This window comes from Kogia breviceps, chromosome 9 (genome assembly GCF_026419965.1).
Source record: "Kogia breviceps isolate mKogBre1 chromosome 9, mKogBre1 haplotype 1, whole genome shotgun sequence".
In the NCBI taxonomy this organism is placed as follows: domain Eukaryota; kingdom Metazoa; phylum Chordata; class Mammalia; order Artiodactyla; family Physeteridae; genus Kogia; species Kogia breviceps.
In genome coordinates this window covers 37,481,063-37,506,289 of record NC_081318.1, presented here as the reverse complement: position 1 = coordinate 37,506,289, position 25,227 = coordinate 37,481,063, and the positions used below count along the sequence as shown (strand labels likewise).

The 25,227-nt window shown below is 38.9% G+C and overlaps 1 protein-coding gene across 4 annotated transcripts in view; it reads right to left on the bottom strand.

The window, feature by feature from the left end:
• DOCK4 (dedicator of cytokinesis 4) overlaps positions 1 to 25,227 on the bottom strand; it is a 484,849-nt gene that overhangs the window by 225,577 nt on the left and 234,045 nt on the right. For all 4 annotated transcript variants that reach the window (XM_067042314.1, XM_059074580.2, XM_067042316.1 and 1 more), the window contains exon 8: positions 21,355 to 21,506. In XM_067042314.1, the coding sequence (XP_066898415.1) occupies positions 21,355 to 21,506 (152 nt within the window). The remainder of the gene's footprint in view (positions 1 to 21,354; positions 21,507 to 25,227) is intronic.

Genomic DNA, 25,227 nt, shown 5'->3' with positions numbered 1-25,227 from the left:
ACCATAAACAAGACGAAAAGACAACGCTCAGAATGGAAGAAAATATTTGCAAACGAATCAAGGGACAAAGGATTAATCTCCAAAATATACAAACAGCCCATGCAGCTCGATATTAAAAACACAAACAACCCAATCCAAACATGGGCAGAAGACCTAAACAGACATTTCTCCAAAGAAGACATACAGAAGACCAAGAAGCATATGAAAAGCTGCTCAACATCACTAATTATTAGAGAAATGCAAATTGAAACTACAATGAGGTATCATCTCACACCAGTTAGAATGAGCATCATCAGAAAATCTACAAACAACAAATGCTGGAGAGGGTGTAGAGAAAAGGGAACCCTCTTGTACTGTTGGTGGGAATGTAAATTGATACAGCCACTATGGAGAACAGTAAAGAGGTTCCTTAAAAAACTAAAAATTGAATTACCATATGATCCAGCAATCCCACTACTGGGCATATACCCAGAGAAAACCATAATTCAAAAAGACACATGCAGCACCCTAATGCTCATTGCAGCACTATTTACAATAGGCAGGTCATGGACACAACCTAAATTTCCATTGACAGACGAATGGATAAAGAAGATGTGGTACATATATACAATGGAATATTACTCAGCCATAAAAAGGAATGAAATTGGGTCATTTGTTCAGATGTGGATGGATCTAGAGACTGTCATACAGAGTGAAGTAAGTCAGAAAGAGAAAAACAAATATTGTATATTAATGCATATATGTGGAAACTAGAAAAATGGTACAGATGAACTGGTTTGCAGGGCAGAATTGAGACACAGATGTAGAGAACAAACGTATGGACACCAAGCGGGGGAAGTGGCGGGGTGGTGGTGGTGGTGTGCTGACCTGGGCGATTGGGATTGACATGCATACACTGATGTGTATGAAACTGATGACTAATAAGAACCTGCTGTATAAAAAAAATTAAAAAGGGCTTCCCTGGTGGCGCAGTGGTTGAGAGTCTGCCTGCCAATGCAGGGGCCGTGGGTTCGTGCCCCGGTCGGGGAAGATCCCACATGCCGTGGAGCAGCTGGGCCCGTGAGCCATGGCCGCTGAGCCTGTGCGTCCGGAGCCTGTGCTCCGCAACGGGAGAGGCCACAAGAGTGAGAGGCCCGTGTACCGCAAAATAAATAAATAAATAAAATTAAAAAATAAAATAAAATAAAAAAATAATAAAAAATAAGATTACAGAGCTGGTGTGTGGCTAAGTAGGAATTCTATGCCACATATAATTCAAAACGCTCGTACTTCATTTGAATGCTATAAAATAAATTCTTTCTCTGCTTCATAGAATAATTGAGCAAATATTTACAGAATACTGAGATAAGCGAGAAGTCATTCATCCTCTGGGACTCCACTGACTCAGTCAAGCTTGGTCCCCAGAGGGACCCCACGTCCTTCCTGGGCTAAGAGGAATAGAAGAAGTGGAAATCCTGATTTAGCAGGTTTCAAAGCCATCCCTGGTTTGAAACTGTTCCTTTGTAGTTTTTTCAATTAAACATACTTAGAAAAATGACTTGGGAAATAAATTATTTTACTAAACAAATGCAAACCTCCAGAAAGATTTAAGTATTTGGCTTTAGTTGGTCAAAACTCCAGAGGTGTAAGACCAGTGTTTGGTTCTGCTTCTTAGTCATCAGTCACCTACTAACATATAATGTTTATTGATTGTATTTTAGCCCCAAACGCAAGCAGTGTGACCATTTTCCCCTCTCCTGATTATGGGCCACGTGCTCTCTTTTATATGTTTGAGGCACACACATGGTTGAGGCTCCTCTTTATCCCTACTGAAACATTTGAAACAAATGTCACTTTATCTTCTGACAGGTCAGTCAAAAATGATAAATAACAATAATATTAATATACAAAAGTCAACATGGCATTCTACATATTGAGACCTTAACTTTAATACTGATATAAAATACTATTCCATATTCACAAATTTCATCAATCTTCTGGTAAAATAATGTTTCCTAAAGCATTCTATTTCAGACACTCCTTTTGCTCTGTCACTATTTTAATTTCACTAGTCTAGACAGAATCCTGATTATGCAAGTATTATTATCATATCCTATTACAGAAAGAATACCAATATGTACTAAGCCATATCCCTTAGCTTAAGCATGCCTTAAAGGGGAGATAAAAATAGACTGAATATGGGTACTATGGAGAAATAAGTCATGTGCAATTTTTTAAAAACCAGACTTCTTTTAAAAGGAAAAAAAAAAAACCTTTTATGGCCAATTAAATAAAACCTTTTTTATTCATTTGGTAAAAGTTGTTGGTATACAAACTCAATCAATTTCTCTTCAGCTTTGGTGATACAGCAACCACTTAATCAGCAAAATGGTTTCAGAGAAAAAAAAAGAACTACAGCAACACATTTCAGAATCTTCAAATTACAATAAATACCACCCACAGGCTCACACACGTCTGGAGAATGCCTAACTGTTGCCTTCAAGGCGGGGGGACTAAACGAATGTATGACATTTCACTCTGGCACATCTTCTAAAATTCTCTCACAAACTTTTGTGGCCATACACAAAGGTATTTTCAACTGTCTACTGTAAGTCAAAGAGTGGCACCTCATCAGAAAACAGAACTAGCTTTTGTGAATTTAAGAAGTGTCCTATTATAAGATGTGCATACCTACATTACATCATTTATACTTTTTTCCCCCTAATCATACGAGGTATGTGTGTTTCTTTCTATTACACTGTGACTAACTAGAATATAGGCCCATGACAATTAACCTTTACATTCCCAGCTGCTAGTCAATGATTTGGTACCTCCTTAGTGTTTAAAGACTGAACAAATACAATCTTTTAGGAAAAAGTAGAGCAAAATATAAATTATTGGGAAGCAACTTTTGCTCTCTTCCCTATAATATCTTTTACTTCACAGTAGTGAAATGTATGAAATTCTCGAGACATTTCAATCAATGGCACCTTACCACCAGATGTGAGAGTCACATAATTAACTTCATAGCCCCTCCAGATTCTAGATCATGCCATTTAACTCTGCCACGCATATCCTATGTCTTTATTATAGTAAAGATACAGTAACGGAAATATCTATGGTGACATAATATGTTTTCAAATGAGAATACTGCCTTCTTCATCAGCAAAGAATGAATAAGCACACAGAACACTTCTAGACACATTAAGAAATGAGAGTTGATATTATTACCAGCAGAGAAAAAAATCATAATTTGACTTCCTGTTATGGTGTCATGTCCTCCCAGAGGAAATACCACTGTCAGAGAAATTTAGTGTCCACCTGAATTCCTTGTGTGAGCCATTATAAATCACCATATTATAAGTCAACAATCTCAAATTCTTTCTTTGGAAATAAAGAACAAAAAAAATCACAATTATTTATTATTTATAACCTGCCTTCTTCTAACAAGGATTTGAGAAAACCAAGATAATGAAATAAGAGTGTGCAAGATTATCCCCAAATATCCCCGGGGAAAAATAGTAAAAGTCAAAATATACCCTGCCCTGGTGTATTTATATATGCTTTACATGGATTTTCTCATTTAATTCTCCCAACCACCCTATGAGGCAGGAGCCCCTCGCATCCCCATTTTACAAATGAGAAAGCTGGAGCTTGGGGATACTGGGTCAGTTGGCCAAAGTTGCATGGTCAGTTAAGGTTGGAACCAGGAAATTAATTTCCAGGGTCTGATTCCAAAGTTTCAGCTCTTAACCACAATGTTATGCTGTCTTCAAAATAATAGAACACCTCAAAACAGACAAAAAGAACAAGCCTACCCATGTTATGTGAACCAAGGATTTTATTATGAATATTTTCAATAAAATACAAAAATAGTAATTAAAAATGCATGAAGCCAGACAAAAAAATAAATAAATAAAGCCACAGACATATCTGTATTTAGGGAGTTTATGTCTGTGAACCTGCCCAGCTGCACTACTGACCTTCTGATGTACTCAAAACAACCTCTGATAATAAAGGGTGTACTTCAACAGCATAGTTTGGTAGAAAACTTTTTACCAGTGATGCAAATAATATGGGAGGCACAGTAGGGTTCTGAAGACCCTAATGGCTTCTCCTTCCCCTTCACAGCAGGATAGGATGCTCCTATCTTCCCACCCCCTCCTCCTATCATAACACTCAGAAGCAGCTGTCCTGTAGGAAAGGCCCTACCTAGGGTCTTGGAGGCCTCCAGGCCAGATGCGGGAGGGTACTCCAAGCCTTCTGACTAATCACATAAAGTGGCTCTCCCATATGGCATTCCTAGGACAATCATTTGCCTTCAAAGAGTAATGCACCTAAAGTTAGGAATGACCAACGCCAAGGAGATTTTTGTATTTCTCTATATGGATTCATGTTTATCACTCTGTAGCTCCCCTCTCACAAGAAACAAAACTGCCTAGTGGTTTAATGTTTGTGGAAGTTACACAGTGTATACTTTATCCAAAAATATATGATTGGACAATATCTTGGGTTGAAGTCTGATTAATCTACAAAAAATTACAAAGAATATTTCTACAATCATTTTGAATAGTTAAGTCATTGAAATAAATTTATGTTCTCCAAAAGTGACAGTAACAAAAGAGAGCAAGCACTTCGGTAGTCGTATTCTGGTACACTAATTGGAAAAAGAACTGTCTGGTTCTTTTATGCTTACACTTTTTTATTTTTTAACTAATTAATTTATTTTTGGCTGCGCTGGGTCTTTGTTGCTGTGTGCGGGCTTTCTCTAGTTGCAGCAAGCGAGGCTACTCTTCTTTGCAGTGTGCAGGCTTCTCATTGTGGTGGCTTCTCTTGTTGCAGAGCACAGGCTCTAGGCCCACGGGCTTCAGGAGTTGCAGCACACGGGTTCAGCAGCTGTGGCTCACAGGCTCTAGAGCTCAGGCTCAGCAGTTGTAGCACACGGGCTTAGTTGCTCCGCAGCATGTGGGATCTTCCCAGACCAGGGCTCGAACCCATGTCCCCTGCATTGGCAGGAGGATTCTTAACCAACGCGCCACCAGGGAAGTCCTACGCTTACACTTTATAAAACAATTGTAATTACCAAAAAAATAGTAGTGTCTTTGAAAAAGCCAAGTCCCTTGTCTTAAATTTAACTATGCTGTGTGTGAGGACAATTAATATCTACTCTACACTGAATAGTAGTGCAGGGAGATGCACCAGCAGTCAGGGAGGAAACAGTGGGAGCAAGAAGACGGAAGGAGAATAGTGAGAGGAGGTAGGAGAATGGTTCAGCTGCGCTGACTCTAGGCCCAAGCGCTTCTATTTCACTGCTCCTCCTGCATTTTCTCAAATGCTTTCTGACTGACTAACAGTGTAAGAAGCTTCCAACCATCCATGCAGGGGACTGTTACTATGTTCTTTCCTAGAATGAGTGGCAAAGGACAACTCAAGGAGCATTCTAAATCGTCATAGTAACACCCCCAAGGAGCTGCTGCTACCGCAGACCCGGCAAGATACTCTGGGAAAGTGAGTGGAAGGTGCGCTCGGTACCCTGGGGTGGCCACTAGAACAAGAGTTTTGATGCTCACCATGGCACAGAAAAAGGGGCTGTCATCCAGGCCATCTCTGAACATGGGTGTGTACAACATTCTACTGGGAGCTGTATAAAGCCCAGGCCCTAGCCTGGGGATCCTGACTTACTATGGACCTAAAAGCTCCCTGTGTGTTTAAAAGCACAGTCATATTTAACAACCACTGTTTTGACCCAAATGCCTAGGCACTAATGAGTCAGAATTGCAGACTGTCTTTTATGATCGTCATATACAGCCAGAAAACAGGCAACAAATGCCTGATATCTTCAGGTCAACGATTTCTCCCTTTTCTTCTCCCAACCATATGACTGATACAAATGAAGTTTTTCCTTGGCAATAAATGAAAGCAACTCCTCAAGCAAGTCTTCCTAGATAAAGTTATTAATGTGCTCTCTAATTTTAAAACAAAAGCAACACAAGGGTCATGAGCTCTTCTGATGAAAGGGAAATGAAACAAGAAGGGATCCTTGATACCAGGGTTTCCACAGTAGTTTACCTAAAGAGCAGAAAGACTCTGAGTTTTCTTTTTTAATATTAATACCCAAGTCCAGATTCACTTTACAAATATTTGAAGTTGAAGGACTAAGCAACCAACTGATGGGATGGCTTTGTCAGGACAATAAAGGATTTTGCTTTAGTTGAATAACGAAAGGGGAGATCATTTTTTAAACTACAGTCAACTCTACTGCCAATGTTGAACATCAAGCTGATTCTTTCTTACTACTTAGAATGACTTAAAAGCACTTGATGTTATTTTTCTTTTCAGAGAATAAAGCTAACTGAATCAGAATTCTTTTGGGGAATGTAAAGCTCAAAGAAAAAGAAGTGCAATTCTTTCTAAAGTTATAAATAAGTGACGTACAGATCACCTGCTGATTGATGGATGAATTAAAGATTTGGCTCAACTGTTGATTTGAGAAAAACAATAATGACTCTAAGTTCTAAAGACTCGAGACCCTAAAAATCTCATTGTTGAATTCAAGTAAAATCCTTAGAAACAGCTAAACTGTTTAACTGAGCTACTCAGGAAAAAACTTGCTTATGTCTATCTCTAGAGATCTCATTAAGAATTTCACTAGAAAACAAGTTTCTTAGAGAAGCAACTAAAAGTAGGTGATGATAGGATCTGGTCAACAGAAACAAGGACTGTGAAATAAGAAGGCCTGTTTACAGGCAGAATGTCTTATGCTTATTCTTCTTGGAATTTACATAATTTGATTATGGTAAACACTATACCTTTGACATTTCATGAGGGAGGAATGCTCTGATTTATATACAGTAATTATTCTGACCTTTTTAACAATGTCTCTTTTGTTAGAAAGTATCTGTAATAAGCAATCTTGAAAGCAAAGCAAACCTGAGCTCTTTACAACTACTCTGGGTTAAAGTATGCAGTTCTTCGCAAAGGCAAAGAAACCTTAATGAAAACAGACTAAATGAAAAAATCTAAGTAATTCAAGCCCTGCAAAAACAGTAAGTATAATGTCTTTCATATATTTATTATCTCAAAAAAAATTCTAATTTTTAAAATGAAAGAAGCCAAAATCAAATGTTCCTTCCAACAGCTGATACTGATAGATTCTTTATATTCATTATAACTTAAAAAAATGAAAACTTATGATTACCAAAGGGGAAAGGAGTAGGGTAGGGATAAATTAGGAGTATGGGATTAACAGATACAAACCACTAGATATAAAAATAGATGAACAATAAGGACTTGCTGTATAGCACAGGGAACTATAATAACCTATAATGGAAAAGAATCTGAAAATAAAATATGTACATGTATAACTGAATCATTTTGCTGTACACCTGAAACTAACACATTATTATAAATCAACTATACTTCCATCTAAAAAAAAGAAAAGTATCTAAATCATCATTAAATACTATTTATTAACAAGATGACCCATGCAATTGGACTTTCTAAAGGTCAAATCCTTTTTCTTTTTAACCAGGGAGCTACAAAGCCTCTACACTGATACGCAAATGGTCATGTGTATGAAGAGAGGTACATTATTTTCTGTAGAGCTCCATAGTTTTCATAAGTTTGAAAATGAACTTTAGGCACTGAAAAGTTTAGGAAGCATTGCTTTAGACACCACAGTATTTTTGGTGAAACAAAAACAGCAATACTGGTTACCATACAAAGAGAAACTCTAGCCTTTAAAAATATTTCTTGACTTAAAGCTTAATAGTATTTTGAACATCAACAGAATGAAAGTTCTGGGAGTGCAAGAATTTTTTTTTTTTTTTTTATTCATTGATGTGTCCCCAATGCCCAGATCAGTGCCTTTCCCAGAGGACAGCAGTAATTGTTTGCTGAATGAATGAAGATCAGTGATTCAACAGCAATAGCCTGAAATCTCTGTTGCTCAATGGAAATAAAAAGATGCAGTCTGTGTTTAACTTGTAGTCAAAGATCTCCAAATGGAAATACTTAGAAGACGCTACACAGATACTCCTCAACTTACAGGGTTACGTCCTGTTAAAACCATTCAGCTTTACAAGAGCACTGTACCGAATATGGCTAGCCCAGGGAAAGATCAAAATTCAAAATTCAAAGTACAGTTTCCAGTAAATGTGTATTGCTTTCACACCACTGTGAAGTCCAAAAGTCCTAAGTCGAACCACTGTAAGTCGGGGACTGTCCATAAATTTATCTGCTAATTTTTATTTACTTTTTATTTTTTTAGCAGGACAGATTTTGCAAATGATGCTCCCATAGAGACATGTCTGAGAGCAGAGTTCTGATTAACACAGGAGAACCTGAAACAAATCCATTACCATTGCTGATGCACTCAACCTTGAGTTCTCTCTCTTATTAATAAGCACACCCCCACTGGAGTGGAAGGAAGACAGAAAAAATTAAGACAATAATGACACAGTCTTGTAATACTTTGCCTCAACAACAGTGAGAGACTTGTAAACTTCCTTTAACTGCATCAATGCCCAGTCTGTGTAGGGCACTCTGCAAGGTGCTGGGAACAGAAAGATAAGGAGAGGGTAAAGTCTTATCTTCAGAAAAGGAACTAACGAGGACCGTATCATGAATAATTCCTTTGTCAGTGGTGAATCACCTTACAGCACAAATGGCAATGAAGAGCAAAGAAGTCCTTGTAAGGTGGGTTGCTATGTGTGAGCATGATTTGATTGGTAGTGAATTTAGGAAAACTAAACTAATCTGAATTCTCTATAGGCAGCAGACACAGGGCAGAGGAGAACAGACAGAGACGACCAGAATCCTGGTGAAAAGAACACCCATTTGGTCATCTTTCAAAACACAGGAATAGGGCTTCCCTGGTGGCGCAGTGATTGAGAATCGGCCTGCCGATGCAGGGGACACGGGTTCGTGCCCCGGTCCGGGAAGATCCCACGTGCCGCGGAGCAGCTGGGCCCGTGAGCCATGGTCGCTGAGCCTGCGCGTCCGGAGCCTGTGCTCCGCAACGGGAGAGGTCACAACAGTGAGAGGCCCGCGTACCGCAAAAAAAACCACAAAAAACAAAAAACCCCACAGGAATGGGGTGGAAAGCCCTTCCGATCAATTTCTAAAACTCTGCACTGTTTAAGTACAATGAGACAAGTCGGCTGAGTAAGTGTTTAGAGCTAAAGGGGATGAGAAAGCCAGTTTTGAATACATTTACTCTATGAGTTTTTGGTTTTCTGCCATTTTAAAGTTCCAGCCACTTATTCTTATAATAAGGTAGTAATTTAAAATTTCACAAATAATTGGAATTGTGTGGCTTTTAAAATGCTACAGAGAAAAATTGTGGATCACTTCTACTCTGGGTGTTCTCAGCATGAATAAAGTTATTTGTTTGCTTGTTTTTGTTTTAATTTAGATCCTCCTGTTGGTCCATTTCTTAAAATCTCTCCTATTAACATCACTACATCTCAATTTTTTTTTTTTGTATGCAACAGAAGTGTGACCAAAGGGGGAGCAAACCACAGAATCTGATTAACTTCGAAGTGACAACAATCCCAATTTTCATGCACCTGCTAGAAGAATCAAATGATAGCAAAGAAGGGGGAGAGCGGAAACCATTCATGCCTTTAAAGAGGAAGCCTGAGGGAAGGTCACTGTGGGTCAGTGATGTACAGACACCCACAGGGAACTCTGTGCCAGCATGTCTACACACAGCAGGAAGCACTCTGGGCTGCATGGAATTGTTGATATTGCCACAGTCCAAGGAGGACCTCTGAATGCCTTCTTCTATTTCTGTTCTCAAATAGAGGTGTGCTCCCTGCATGCATGGCCAGTCAGACTTTTTCCCCTCCGTTATTGCTGTACTTTGGAGAGGTTATAATTTTGAGTTAATTTTATAACATAAAACTATAAAAAGAGATCTTTGCCAACTATCTACATTCAAAACAACAAATGCTCCTAATTTATGTACAAATATAGAGGCTGAACGTGTGTGATCACACTATAATAAGTTGTAAATGAGGTATGAAATGAGAAATTCTAGCAGTGCTCAGAGAATTAAAGAATCATATGTGCTCCCTTAACTGTGTTATGTACTATAATATAGACACAGAAATATTAGCATTTTTTCCAAGAGTCGGCTAAATAACTATTCTCTCCAACAGCTCCTTCCTGTAAGGTCTTAAAAAAATTTCCCAGTAACTAAGTCTTTTCAAATGAAGCCCTAATTCTTTAATTTCCTCTTAAAAATGAAAGGCAATTAGATCACATCAGCCTCTGAAGAGACCAAATGGAAGCTATCGTTATAATGTCTTTAATTCTCCTCCTCATTATGCTAGATTCCCAGTCTCAGTTTTTTCCAACTGTGATGTGTCAGACTCCAACTCCACCACCTGATACCTCTTTTCTGAGCACACCTGGCAAAAGCTGTCTAACTTGGGAGCCAGGATTCACAACCAATTTCAGATGTCTCTCTTTGGAGGTCCTGTCCTGTACTCATCAGTTCCATTTTTCATCACTAACTCACTTCCTATCAATTTTTTGCTCAAAGGCTGCTGATCTTGTCCCTGTAACTCACTTTCAGCCCTGAACTCCCTATCATTCTCTCTTTTGCTCTCCAGCAGCAGCTCATCTTGTTTCCCCACTTTCCTTATAAAAGATCAAAGCCACAGACCCAGTCCCCATTTTCCATTTCAATATCTTACACCCATTTCAGTGCCCACCCTCCCTCCCACATTAGTAGAAGAAGTGACCTTCCTCCTTCTCGAAATAGCTGCCTTCACATGTGTCCTGGATCCCTTCTGCCATCTGCTCCAGGAGTCACCTTTGGGTCTCCAGCAGGGCCTCACGCTGCTGGCACACAACTGTTACTCCTGTGCACTGTGTGATGTGTGAATGAATGACAAGGGAGTGGTGAGTGGTTTCCTCACCTCTGGGAGAACAAATCTCTATGTTTTTTATTATTATTTTTTTAAATGTATTTAAGTATAGTTGAGTTGAGTTATAATGTGTTAATTTCTGCTGTACACCAAAGTGACTCAGTTATACATATATACAATCTTTTTCATATTCTTTCCATTATGGTTTATCACAGGATATTAAATACAGTTCCCTGTGTTATACAGTAGGATCTTGCTGTTTAGGACAAACCTTTATTAATTCAGAGTTTTTGGGAAGCTGGTCCTTATATAGACACAGGATTTTGCTTAATCGTATAAGGTATTCCCTCTCACAGAACATTAATCTTCTAAATGTAGCCTTTTTTTTTTTTTTTTTTTTGCGGTACGCGGGCCCCTCACTGTTGTGGCCTCTCCCGTTGCGGAGCACAGGCTCCGGACGCGCAGGCTCAGCGGCCATGGCTCACGGGCCCAGCCCCTCCGCGGCATGTGGGATCTTCCCGGACCGGGGCACGAACCCGCGTCCCCTGCATCGGCAGGCGGACTCCCAACCACTGCGCCACCAGGGAAGCCCGCCTATTTTGTTTTATATGAGTCAAAGCTTATGCTTTAAAGATAATACTATTGTAATATATGTGTTCTTATAATACTGAATGTCCTAGACCTTCAGAAAACATTCCTGTTAAGTTCTCGCAAAAACATTATCAAAAATATCATTGTCAGTTCAAAGGAACCCAGGATTATTATTCAAGGCAGAATGGAATCCAAATCATGTATGGGGCTAGTGACTAGACCAGATTAATAAACCCGTCTTCTTTCAAAGAGATTGAAAAAAAATGCCTGCCCTCATTGCTTTACTGCCCACATGCATAAAACATTGATAATTTTAAGGAGGTAACTCATTAACCATACATACTATATGCTAAAAGGTAAAGCAAGCACCCATAGACCTGTCACAAGGAATTCACAACCATTCAATTCTGTCACACCACTCTACCTATCCCTTTGTTCTTTCTTTGTTTTTCTCTCTCTTTTTTTTGTTGCTGAAGTATTTTAAAGCAAATCATATCCCTGATGCCATTCAACCTGTTTACTAGTCTCTCTAAATCTTATATAACTATAATAACACATACCTTAAAAATTAATAATTCCTTAGACTATATGATTTCTTTAAGAATTCAAGGCCAAACACCACATATCATTTCTGGTTATGTCAAAGTACACTTCCCATTTTTAATCATCATCATCATAGCTTATAATTACTGACCAATGACCCGGTGTCAAGCATTAGACTAAGAAGTATATGCATTATCTCATGTAATCCTCAAATAATCCCATGAGAGAAGTACTATTATTATCCTCTTTTAGCAGATAAATTACAGACATAAGAGACATGAGTTAATTTGCCCAGGCTGATGCAGCTACTGAATGGCAATGGCAGATCCTCTGACTCTAGAGCCTGGCCACTTATGTACTATAGAGTGGTATCTGCACAAGATATAAGATCTGAGTCTTGAGGATGGAGAGAAATTCATATATAGTCCAGAATGAGTTCATATTAAAAAAAAATCTGTGCCTCACCAATAATATTCACTACTTTTTCTTAAATGACAGAACTGGAGTATACTAAAAAGAAGGTAATTTTAGGCAATATAAAATTTATATGGAAATGAAGCATTTAATGAAAATGGAGAGTTTAACTGTGTGATGGTAGAAAAAGCACATAACTTCAGTCGAGTATGTGAATAAGGTACCAGCAAGAAAGTCAACTTTATCTGAACTTAATTACTATGAAAGAACTTTTTGTATTTAATCACCAGGATAAGACTTTTTAGAGAAGTACTACTCTGTGCTATTTTCTCAAATAAAAGCCCATGCCAACAGTTTACATGTATAAGCAGCCCTATACTAGGCTGAGGGCTCACTGGTGGCACTTAGGTCCTATTAAATACATCCTCTGATGAGAATGAAATACAGTAACAGATTAGTCCTGAAACTTAGAATATAGCAGTAACCAAAGTACTGAAAGTTATAAGGGAAATAGTCAACAAGTGGACTGTCATTTTCATTGGTCCATGTCGCTTATACTCTGTTGCAGATTAACTGACATATTAATATGTCAACACAGGAAAGATAAGAATACACACATCCACAGCTGCACAGACTATGAAAAACATAAACTCTACGACTATTTCTATCACCAAATAGTACGACATTCAATTTTAAATGCAAGCTGAAAGAAACATTTGTAGCATATGATGCTAAGTACAAGCAGACCTCATCTGATTGTGCTTCGCTTTATTGCACTTCACAGATATTGCATTTTTTACAAATTGAAGGTCTGTGACAAACCTGTGTTGAGCAAGTCCATCGGCACCCGTTTTCCAACAGCATTTGCTCATTTCAGGTCTCTGTGTCAGGTTTTTGTAATTCTCGCAATATTTCAGACGTTTTCATTATTATTATTATTATATTTGTCATAGTGACCCATGATCAGTGATCTCTGATGTTACTATTGTAATTCTTTTGGGGCATCTTGAACTGCGCCCATACAAGATGGGTATATAATCTGACTGCTCCACCATCATGAGATGTTCCTCATCTCTCTCCCTCTCCTGGAGCCTCCCTGTTCTCTGAGATAGAATAATACTGAAATAAGGACAATTAATAACCCTACAGTGGCCTCCAAGCATTCAAATGAAAGGAAGAGCTGCATGTTTCTCACTTTAATTCAAAAGCTGGAAATGATTAAGCTTCATGAGAAAGGCATGTGGAAACCTGAGACAGGCTGAAAGCTGGGCCTCTCACACCAGTTAGCCATGTTGTGACTGCACAGAGGGAAAGTTCTTGACGGAAATGAAAAGTGCTACTCCAGTGAACACATGAAAGGTAAAGAGCAAAACAGCTTTATTGATGATACGGAGAACATTTTAGTGGTCTGGATAGAAGATCAAACCAGCCACAACATTCCCTTCAGCCAAAGTCAGATCCAGAGAAAGGCCCTAACTCTCATCAATTCTCTGAAGGCTGAGAGAGGCGAGAAAGTTGCAGAAGAAATGTTTGAAGCTAGCGGAGGTTGGTTCATGGGGTTTAAGGCAAGAAGCCATCTCCATAACATCAAAGTGCCAGGTGAAGAAGCAAGTGCTGATGTAGAAGCTGCAACAAGTTATCCAGAAGATCTAGCTAAGATAATCCATGAAGGTGGCCACACCAAACAACAGATTTTCAAGGTAGACACAATAGCCTTATACCGGAAGAATATGCCATCTAGGACTTTCATAGCTAGAGAGAAGTCAGTGCCTGGCTTCAAAACTTCAAAGGACAGGCTGACTCTCCTATTTGAGGCTAACGCAGCTGGTGACTTTAAGTTGAAGCCTATGCTTGTTTACCATTCTGAAAATTGTAGAGCCTTTAAGGATGATGCTAAATCTACTATGCCTATGCTCTATAAATGATACAACAGAGCCTGGATGACATCATATCTGTTTACAATATGGTTTACTGAATATTTTAAGACCACTGTTAAGACCTAGTATCCTGGAAAAAGAGATTCCTTTTAAAATATTACTGTTCATTGACAATGTACCTGGTCACCTAAGATCTCCAATGGAGAGGTACAACAAGACTCATGTTGTTTTCATGCTTGCTAACACAACATCCATTCTGCAGCTCATGGATCAAGGAGTCATTTCGACTTTCAAGACTTATTATTTAAGAAATACAATTTGTAAGGCTATAGCTGCCATAGATAGTGATTCCTCTTGTGGATCTGGGCAAAGTCAATTGAAAGCCTCTGAAAGGATTCATCGTTCAAGATGCCATTAAGAAAACACTTGTGCTTCATGGGAAGATGTCTAAATAACATTAACAGGAGCCTGGAAGAAGTTGATTCCAACCCTCATGGATGAGTTTGAGGAGTTCAAGACTTCAGTGGAGGAAGTAACTGTAGATGTGGTAGACACAGCAAGAGAACTGGAATTAGAAGTGGAGCCTGAAGATGTGACTGAATGGTTGCAATCTCATATTCAACCTCGAAAGGATGAGAAGTGGCTTCTTAAGGATGAGCAGTCAAAGTGGTTTCTTGAGATGAAATCTACTCCTGGTGAAGATGCTGTGAAGATGGTTGAAATGACAACAAAGGATCTATAATATTATATGAACTTAGTTGATAAGGCAGGGTTTAAGAGGATTGACTCTCATTTTTGAAAGAAGTTCTGCTGTGGGTAAACGCTATCAAACAGCATTGCAGGCTACAGAGAGATTGTTCATGGAAAAAAAGAGTCAACTGATGCAGCAAATTTCACTGATGTCTTAGTTGAAGAAACTGTCAGAGCCACCCCAGCCTTCAGTGACGACCACCCTCATCAGTCAGCACCATCAATATGTCTTGCTGGTGGCAAGACACTCCACCAGCAGAAAAGATGAGGGCTCAGATGATGGTTAGCATTTTTTAGCGATAAAGTATTTTTTGATTAAGATATGCACTTTTTTTTTTCAGACACAAAGACTATAGTATAGTGTAAACATAACTTTTGTATGCACCAGGAAACCAAAAAATTCGTGTGACTTGCTTTATTGTGATACTTTATTTCAGTTGTCTGGAACCAAACCTGTGGTTTGATTTCTTTATACAAATCCCCTCTCCCCTGATATTCCCAGTCCTATACCCCAGTTTATGCACATCTACTCTCTGCCCTTTCTCCCTTTCTCCAGTCCTTGGCTGATCTTCCCGCCTGCAATTTCAAGGTTGTTTCCTGATGTCTTCTAAGGCACCTTGATCCAGCAATGACCTCCCCTCTCCCATGAGTGTAACCTCTCCCAGGTTACTGGATCCTTCCTGTCAATTCTTAATAAGCTCAAGCCTCTTCTACTTCAGTTTCTTAAAAAAACAAAACAAAAGAAAAAACCCTCAACAGACCCCTTGCTATACACTGGTGAGTAAAAAATTGGTTGTGGAAGAAAACAGATTACTATTAATATCGAAGTTCATGAGAATGGGTATAGAAAAGTGATTAAGAACAGTGATGCCTGATCAGACTGCATGTTAAAATACAACTCCACTATATACCAGCTGTGTGGCCTTGGGCAAGTTATTAATTTCTGTGCCTCTTTCTCCATCTATAAAAAAATGGGGATATAATCAGCTTTCCGTATCTGTAGGTATTGCATCCGCAGATTCAATCAACTGCAGATCGAAAATATTCACGAAAAAAAATTCCAGAAAGTTTCAAAAAGCAACTATTTAAATAGTATTTATATTTTATTAGGTATTATAAGTAATTTAGAGATGATTAAAAGTATATGGGAGGATGTGTGCATGTTATATGCAAATACTATGCCATTTTATGTAAGGGACTTGAGTATCTGTGGATTTTGGTACCTGAGGGAGGTCCTGAACCAATTCCCCATAGATGCCAAGGGAAGACTGTATTAATATTACCTACCTCATAAGGCTGTTACAAGGGATAAATAAGTTAATATTTATTAAACAGCTTAGAACAGTGTCTGGCACATGGTTGTGTTATATTGCATATAAGTGTTAGTTAAATAAACTGAATAGAACTGAATAAAATGAAATTACAGATGCTATCTAGGGAAATGATTTCCTGACTTTTCTAGCTATACCCTTACAGCTTGGAGAAATTACAAACTTTCAACCAGATAGATGCTCTCTAAAAATATTTTACTCATATAAAACTTAATTTGGCAAACATTATTTAACTAAGAAATTATCTTTTATGGTGAGAAATCATGTCAAAGACTGTGCAAAACTCACTCAAATAAATTAAAGTATGTTATTCCTGATGATAATTGAGTCCAAAGTAGCTGTACCTGCCAGGGGCTCTGTCTGGGCAGATGCTGTTACCTGAACAAATGAGGGAGGGAAAAAGGAAAAGAAGTACAGGGTAGGTGTATGTTAGCAAGATGCTGTCAGAATATGCCTGCATCTTTCTGGTACAGTAACAGGTGTCTGCAACATGCATCAGAGGCTTAATATTCTAGGTCACCTTCAGGTAGAAACTGTTTTGAATAATATTAATGGGCTTTCTAAATATAGCTCAACATCAATGACAAATTGTTTCAAGTCTCTGTCAGAAAACATACCCTTCCTGGTACTGAGGAAACACCATGTGCTTCATTTCTCCACACAGTGAACTAGGGGGGTAATTTTCATGTGTTGACTCCTTTTGCATTTGACATCTCCAAGTACTGAATCTAAGGATTTTGATCACTGGCACACAGTAACAGTTGATGCTTTTTTGCTATTCTTAAAGTATCTTGAGAAGGACTCAATTTGAAAAACCAATATCTATAGCATAGAATATTTCTGAGGCCCTATATTAGTTTCAGTGTTATCACTATCAATAATTTATAACAACTTATTATTAGGGCTATCAGTCTCTGAAGCTCTCACTCTGGGCAATAAAATCCTGTTCAATGATGGAAATGTTCAGACAAACACTGAAGCCCTTGAGGAGGAATGTGGCTGAGGCCAATGCAGGAAGGGGGTGTTCACAGGGCAAACTCTGGGGCCAGATCACTGGCTTGCCACTCTGTGCTTTGCCTCTTGCCAGTTTGTGAACTTAGGCAAGTTCCCTAACCTTTCTGTGCCTTGCTTCCTCACCTATACAATCAGTGCTGATAATATATTTAAAGCATTTAGAACGAAGTCTGGCAGATGGTTAGTGCTCAGTAAAATGCTGGCTGTTTGCTTCTTAGAGGAGGTAAGTTAAATGAAAAAGTCCAAGCCAGTTGTCTGCCACAGGGTTTGTATATGTTGGTCCCTCCACCTGTACCTGGACAAGGTAATTTCCTGTGATTAATGGTCAGGGCAACACCATAAAGATTACACTTAGATTGTATTTTATTTTCTGTAAATTACAGCACTAATAATTCTATTTAACAACAAATGCATTCCCTGAACTATACCATCTTTTGCCTAGTAAATTTTATGGTTTGGATTGGACTTCGAATGCTGAAAAAGAAATAAAAAATCAGATTATCCATTCTCTTCAACAAATAAATTACAAGGAATTTAAGAGAGAGAGGGAAAGGGAAACTATAGCTGAAAAGTGACTGGCAAACTTATCAACCATGCAATGGATGGACTTTATTTGGATCTCGTAAATTACAAATTCCGAATTTGGAATCTGTAAAACAATATACATCAGTCAACAGCAGAACTCTGAACAGACTGGAAATGGATATCTGATGATGTTAAGGGAGTATTTATTTGGGGGGTGGCAATTTCTTTAGAGAACCTTTTTTTTTTTTTTTTTTTTAAACAGATAGGTACACCCTGTAATATTTACATATGAAAATTTGATGTCTGGGATTTGCCTCCAATAAGCTGGGGGCAAAGAGGAGGACTAGAAAGCGATGTGGTTAAAACAAGATCAGCCCTGAGTCAATCACTCTTGTCACTGGTGGTAGGTCTATTAAGCTTCATGATACTATTTTACTTTTTATACATCTGAAATTTTCTAAAATAAGAAGTTTAAAAAAGTAATACGAGCTGACTTTAAAATACCCACATATCCCACACTGCATTCATTGTTGGACATAAAAAGAAACACAACAATGCCTCAAAAATCATATCTTGCATTTACAATACCTTTTTCTGTGAAGATGCAAATACTTTACACTCATCAGCTACGCCAGAAGCAGTGAAGGAAGCAAGATTTGTCACCAGTTTCAAGATGAAGGAAAAGACAGAGGTAAGTGAAAGGATCAAGGCAGCAGCAGTCAACTGCAGAGACAAGAATCAAGCCCAGTCCTCAGATCTGTGCATCCTAAGGCCTCTTCAAAAGGTAATGGTGACACCACCCTGTGCAGTGTGAATCCGAGCTACTCAAAGCAAGGTTTTGAACACTCCCTAAAAGAATAATCGCCGTGCTATCTGAGGCCTCAGAGAGTCAAGAAAAGAAATCTGAGATGGTTCCAAACACCTAGTAAGTGGGTATTTTCACTCTTACTCATTCTTTTGTCAATCACCTTTATAGTGATTATGAGTTTGGGAGGTGAGAGCCTGATGGCCAAACTCAGTGAGTAGAAGCCGGGGAGAGAAATTCAGGCTTGATTTCTCCTAGGGTCACTCTGTATCAGGTGTGTGCGACAGAGGGAAAGGGAGACGGGAGGTAGAGGGGAAGCAAGAGGGGAGGGGGAAAAAACCGGGAGGGGGAAGGAGGGAGGCAGGCAAATAAGGTAGCCCAACCACATCCAGAGCAGGTAAAAGGCCCAGCTCCTGGCCTGAACCTAGGGACCACAAAAACAATATTTTGGGGATTCTGCAGCCAGGTTTTTTTTCCTACTTTCACCAAGTAAGTAGGAATAAAAGAAAGGGAACTCTGTCGACCAAAACCTAAAAGAACATTTTAGAAAATTTGAAAATGTAACAAGATAAAACTGAAAGGCCAGCTAATATTAATCCTACATAAATGCAATTTGAGTGGCAAAGGGGAATGTATATTCCTCAAAAACTTTAGCTGAACAGGAAAGAGCAAAAGAGTGACCTCATTTCTCCCTGTTACAATCCATACAAACAATAGCTTGTTAAATATTTTAGAAACCACACATTATACACACAATGTTATGAAGACTTTGGTTAAACTACACTACCTGGAAATCAAGCCCTCTAACATACACTTCAATATGTAAGCAGGCATTATCTCTAAATAATCTTTCACATTTCTAAAGCCAGTGCTAAGCTGTAACTTGAATCCTTTTTTCAAGCCTTTATCTTCCCTTTTTAGGGGTGTTGATTTGGGAAGGGGGAAGCGTTTTTTTAACTCACTGATTCATTTTCTCCAACAGTATATAAAGTAGATTTTGAAACTGAATTATCATTGTTATTTCCACACCTCATAAACCCTGTCCTTGCTGCACAAAACTACCACCTTTAAATTCTATGAACATGGGACTTCCCTGGTGATGCAGTGGTTAAGAATCTGCTGGCCAATGCAGGGGACATGGGTTCGAGCCCTGGTCCGGGATGATCCCACATGCCGCGAAGCAACTAAGCCCGTGCTCCACAACTACTGAGCCTGTGCTCTAAAGCCCATGAACCACAACTACTGAGCCCGCATGCCACAAATACTGAAGCCCAAGTGCCTAGAGCCCGTGCTCCACAACAAGAGAAGCCACCGCAATGAGAAGCCCGCGCACCACACGAAGAGTAGCCCCTGCTCGCTGCAACTAGAGAAAGCCCACGCGTAGCAACAAAGACCCAATGCAGCCGAAAATAAATAAAATTTTAAAAATTAAACAATTCTATGGACACAGTCCACTGCAAGAAATAGAAAGTACACTTTCTAGTAGGTAATGAATAACATATAAGTTAATTCACTGAAGATTTTATGGCTATAAATGCACTAAAAATAAACTTCACACATATTTCCTAGAAAAAGATTTTTTTTTTTACCAGAAAATACTCCAGGATTATTTTATATTTACAAAACAATATATGTGGCTCATTGTTGCTTAAATTTGTCAACGTTTTTTTTAGTAAATATTATTTCTTTAAAGTGTGGTACAATTGGGTCATTATGTGTAATCTGTGGTACAATTTTAATTCCAAATAATTCAAATTTAAAATTTTTAATGTAAAAGATGGTGTGGATTGTGCTCAACTTTAAGATTTAAAACATTTTAAACATAAAAAAAAGTCTCGGGCTTCCCTGGTGGTGCAGTGGTTGAGAGTCCGCCTGCCGATGCAGGGGGCACGGGTTTGTGCCCCGGTCCGGGAAGATCCCACATGCCGCGGAGCAGCTGGGCCCGTGAGCCATGGCCGCCGAGCCTGCGCGTCCGGAGCCTGTGCTCCGCAACGGGAGAGGTCACAACAGTGAGAGGCCCGCGTACCGCAAAAAAAAAAAGTCTCAAAAAAAGTTGAGACCTTTGGATAACAACCAAAACGTCCATTGTAAGTTTCTCCTAAATACTGAAAACTTGCCATAAGAGAACTACAACAGGTAAGACAGAGAAGGAAAAAAAAGTTGGTGAAAACTTTATTATTTCCCAGCTCTGAAACTCTCATGGGAAGGTTTCCAAGTATTTAGTTGTCTCTCAATATCATTTGATGCAGACAGGGTAAGAATAATATAATTGCTTACTGAAAATTTGAAAAATACAATGTATTGAACTTGATAAGCAAACAAACTTCAGAGTTTAGAAATATTATATCCTCCTTGCATTATCAATACCAAATAACAGACCTGATATCAATGACATACTTTCATTTAATAATAATTATGGTTCCACAGCACTTTTGAATTTTTCAAAAAATTTGCATGCATCATTTCATCTCATTTTGGGGGAAATGCCCAGAAGTTAGGCAGCTTAGAAATTCACAGAGTTCTACAGATGACAAAATAGGCTGATAGAGGAAAAATGTACACGGTCATATATTCTGAAGCCTGCCAGTTGCAAACATCCACCAATTCCAACATTAAGAAGTTCAAGTCATATCTCCACATGCAGTTACCTGATTGGTCGATTCTCTTTACTGTCAAAGAGTGAAAAGATGACCTCAAGCTCCTCTCCCAGGTTGGAACACATGAGGCTTTTCATCTGCACAAAGAGGTGGTGACTGCTGGTCTGCACTGGGGTATCTTTCTTCCGATGTCGATGCTCCATCTGAATGACACCCCCCCAAAAAACATGATCAGCATGGACCTAATTAAATAATGGAACCCAACAAGCTAGCTAGCTATGGTGTGATTATGATGTCCTGTGCTTTTTTTTTTTTTTGCTGTGTATTTGGTATCTAGTTGGATGTTAAATTCCAAATTTTCTCCCAACTTCTAAAATAAAAAACTGAAGTTTGCAGACCATCAAGGAATCCTGCTTTAAGATTTGTTTCTTAATCATTAATGTTAAAACGATATCAACTCACTGAGTAGGTTCAGGCAGTGTGAAGTTCAAAGGATGCTATCGGTCCCTCATCAACTCCCAGGGTGAGAACAAATTATTAGCCATCTTTTAAAAATCAGACTAAATTGTATCTAGCTGATCTTTTCGCTGAACAATGTAGCTATGACTTCACATTTCTCATAATTCAAAATTCTTTTAAAGTATACTAAATTTCAAACTTGTGGTAGTTTTCTGAGGCGGGCAGTATCAAATGATACTCAATCACTAGAGCAAGAAAATGTTTCTAACTTGCTGCGGAGCTACAGGGAAGCAGACCTAAGAGAGCCAGTGAGGGGTCTAAAGGCAGGAAGAGTCTGTGTCCATCTCTTATTTCCGTGCTTAATACAGCTAGCCTAGGCTATACCTGGGAGGCGGGACCGGAAGTAAGAGTTCCCACAAGTTGAGGAAGGAAAGGACTCACCCATGGTTCCAGGGGTAGGGAGAACATGAGAATGATCATTTAGTCAACATATACTTGTTACGTATCTGTTATGAGCCCAGCACTGGGAATGCAACGATGTGTAAACACAGAAACAGCCTGCCTTCATAGAGCTTTTCTACTAGGGGGAGCAGACATCAACAAAATTGTCGCACAAACGGATAGAAAACTGCAACTGTGATGAATGGAGAATTTGACTTGTGTCTGGGCAGTCAGAGAAGGTTTCTTGGGAAAATGACACTTTAGCTGAGAGCAAAAGAGTGAGCAGGAATTATGAACCATCTAGGAGAGTACTTCTCAAACTACCTGCAGTGAAGGACCAGGTTGGTTTTTCCCGCAACCTATAGCAGATTGATATTTTCACAAAATACCATAAAAATGCCATGGCAATGTCAAAATGTTATAAAGGTTTCTAAACGTTTACTCGCCATTTTTGTACTTGGGCCACTTACAAACAGTTCACGGTCCAGCTAGCTCTTGGACCACAGTGTGAGCAGAACTGACTCAGGGTAAGAGCACAGGGAAAACATACAGAAAGGCTGTGAATTAACAGAACAGGTGCTAAGAATGTGTAAGACTATTGCTTTTATAACACAGACTACTAAAGAGGCTACCTCTTGCGGATCACTTGACAATCAAAAAAATATATTAATAGCTCAGGGCTTAACTCCAAAGGAGTCATATCCTTTGTTGAGGTTACGGTACAGAACTCTATGTCTTCATTAGCCACCTTTTTATGTTTCTAAGTATAGTTCAATAACTAATGACTAACTAACCAAGATTTGAATGCAAAAACATGCCATTTACAATTATAGATGCAACAGCATAAAATCACCAGAATTTTTTCATGCTTTTATTTTTAAAATTGAACCACTTGAAAAGTAGACAGCTAAAAAAATGCAATTAACCAAATGCATCTATAATTATTGTATACTCAGCAGGTACACTGGACACGCCTCTGTGAAAGTGAAGAGTAAGTGCATTTTCTTTTAAAATGGACCTCAGCATTGTGGTATGTGTTGGCCATAATTACTAGAAAAGGCTTTCTGCAGAGAAATATTCTAACTAGAAAAAAAAGCATAATTCTGTCTTTTTCTTCTGTGAGGGTTGCTCTGTTTTGGGCTTTAAAAATCCTTTATAACAGGGCAAAGGAAACATAACGCATTCATAAACCTACATCTCTTTAACTTCTCAAGCTTTTTATTTTCTGAAGTTGCTAACTTATTTACTGATTTACTTAAAAGTTCAGGGTAACAATGCACAAACTGCTATGAAGAAATGAATAACTACTAAAGGCTAGAGCTGAGAAAACAGATATAAAAACATTATGAAAAGAACAGACCTCAAAGAGATGTCTGGTCTTTACTTCAAACAGTGCAAAGTTCCCAGCATCATTCATGACATTTACTAAAAATTGAGGAGAAAAATTAGCTCCCTTATTCCTGCAAAGAATCCAATCTATCTAGATCAGTGGTTCTCAACCTTGGCTGCACTTTAGAATCACCAAGAGAGCTTTTAAAAAATACTTATGCCCAGGTCCCATCCCGGAACAACTAAATTAGAATTTCTAGGGGATGGGGGTCCAGACAGTTGTGGTTTTAAAAGCTCCCCAGGTGATTCTAATGTGCAATGAGGGCTGAGAATCACTGATTGAGATCATGTGCAGAGAGATGCAAATTCTAGAAGAGTGAAAAACGTATTGTTGCGTAATTACTGCCTTGGTCTTTGCATGCATGCTAGTAATAACCCACTTAATTCTACCCCTTGTACGTGTGACACGGGCCCTCACAAATGGCACTGAAATCTCCACTCTTCCTCACCCACCATCCTTCCGAGCCTGAGACAGATTTGAACTTACATAGGTTAGGATGCCTTGTTTATCTTTTGGTAATTCACTACTTTGGGGAACTGCTAAAAAGTCCCTCTGTGAATATATTATTGCAGTAGCAAAATTTAAAAGATGTGTCCACACTTCAAGAGCTATGATTTGGTAGTTTTAACACATAGACAAAAATCCATCTCTGAAATAATTTATGGTTACAAAGGCACCTAGCAGTGACTCTAAATGTGCTTGCAGTTTAACCAGACCTTTGATTAGGAAAAGAAACAGATGCATTCTGAAGATTTATTAAAGTGATACAAATTATTAACCTTCACTAATGCATTAATTACTGGGTGAATGGTCCACACCAGGGTTCGCACCTTCAGCACTCCTGACAATTTGGGCTGCTAATTTCTCTGTCGTGGGGTTGTCCCGGGCTTGGTAGGATGTTTAACGTCTTTTTCTGGCATCTACTCTCCGGATACCAGTAGTACCTCTCCCCACTCCACACCATCCCCAATAGCGATAACCAAAAATGTCTCCGACACTGCCAAATGTACCCTGTTCTCTGTTAGAGAACCACTGGCCTATCCACTAAGCATCACAAAGCAAGCAGCTAACCTGATCTTATAAAAACCAAGAAAGGTTCCTAAAAAGATACTCCTCATGCCCAAACAACCAGAGAACCCAGCCAATAAAGACCTCTTTACTACAGAAGGATTGAGCTCTGGTTGTTGGCAGTAAACCATATGTTCCAACGGGACATATGCCAACACGGTGAGGTTTAGCACATTTTACTGCTTAGATGAACACAATCAGGTGAGAAAGATCTGCTAACAGGGCTATCAAAAACCCAAAACAAGACATTTTTTTCCTAATGATGAAGTAGGGAGTTTGTAAGATGCAAAACACCTGTGTTTCAAATATTACAGGGAGAAGACATAGTAAAGAAAGAGAAGTGGCAACAATTAATCCAGCATCCTGTGTTGGGGCATTTTACCTCCATGATTCTTGATCTAGGAGTGACAATAAATCACTACCCCACTCCAACTCTCACCATAAGGGACTGGTGGTGGTGCCTGCCAACTCCCCCTGGCAAAGTCAATACAGTCAGTCACGTTTAGGCTGCATAGAGAAAAGGGCCAGTACTACAGAGAACCTGATTACTGCTGGGCCAGGACGTA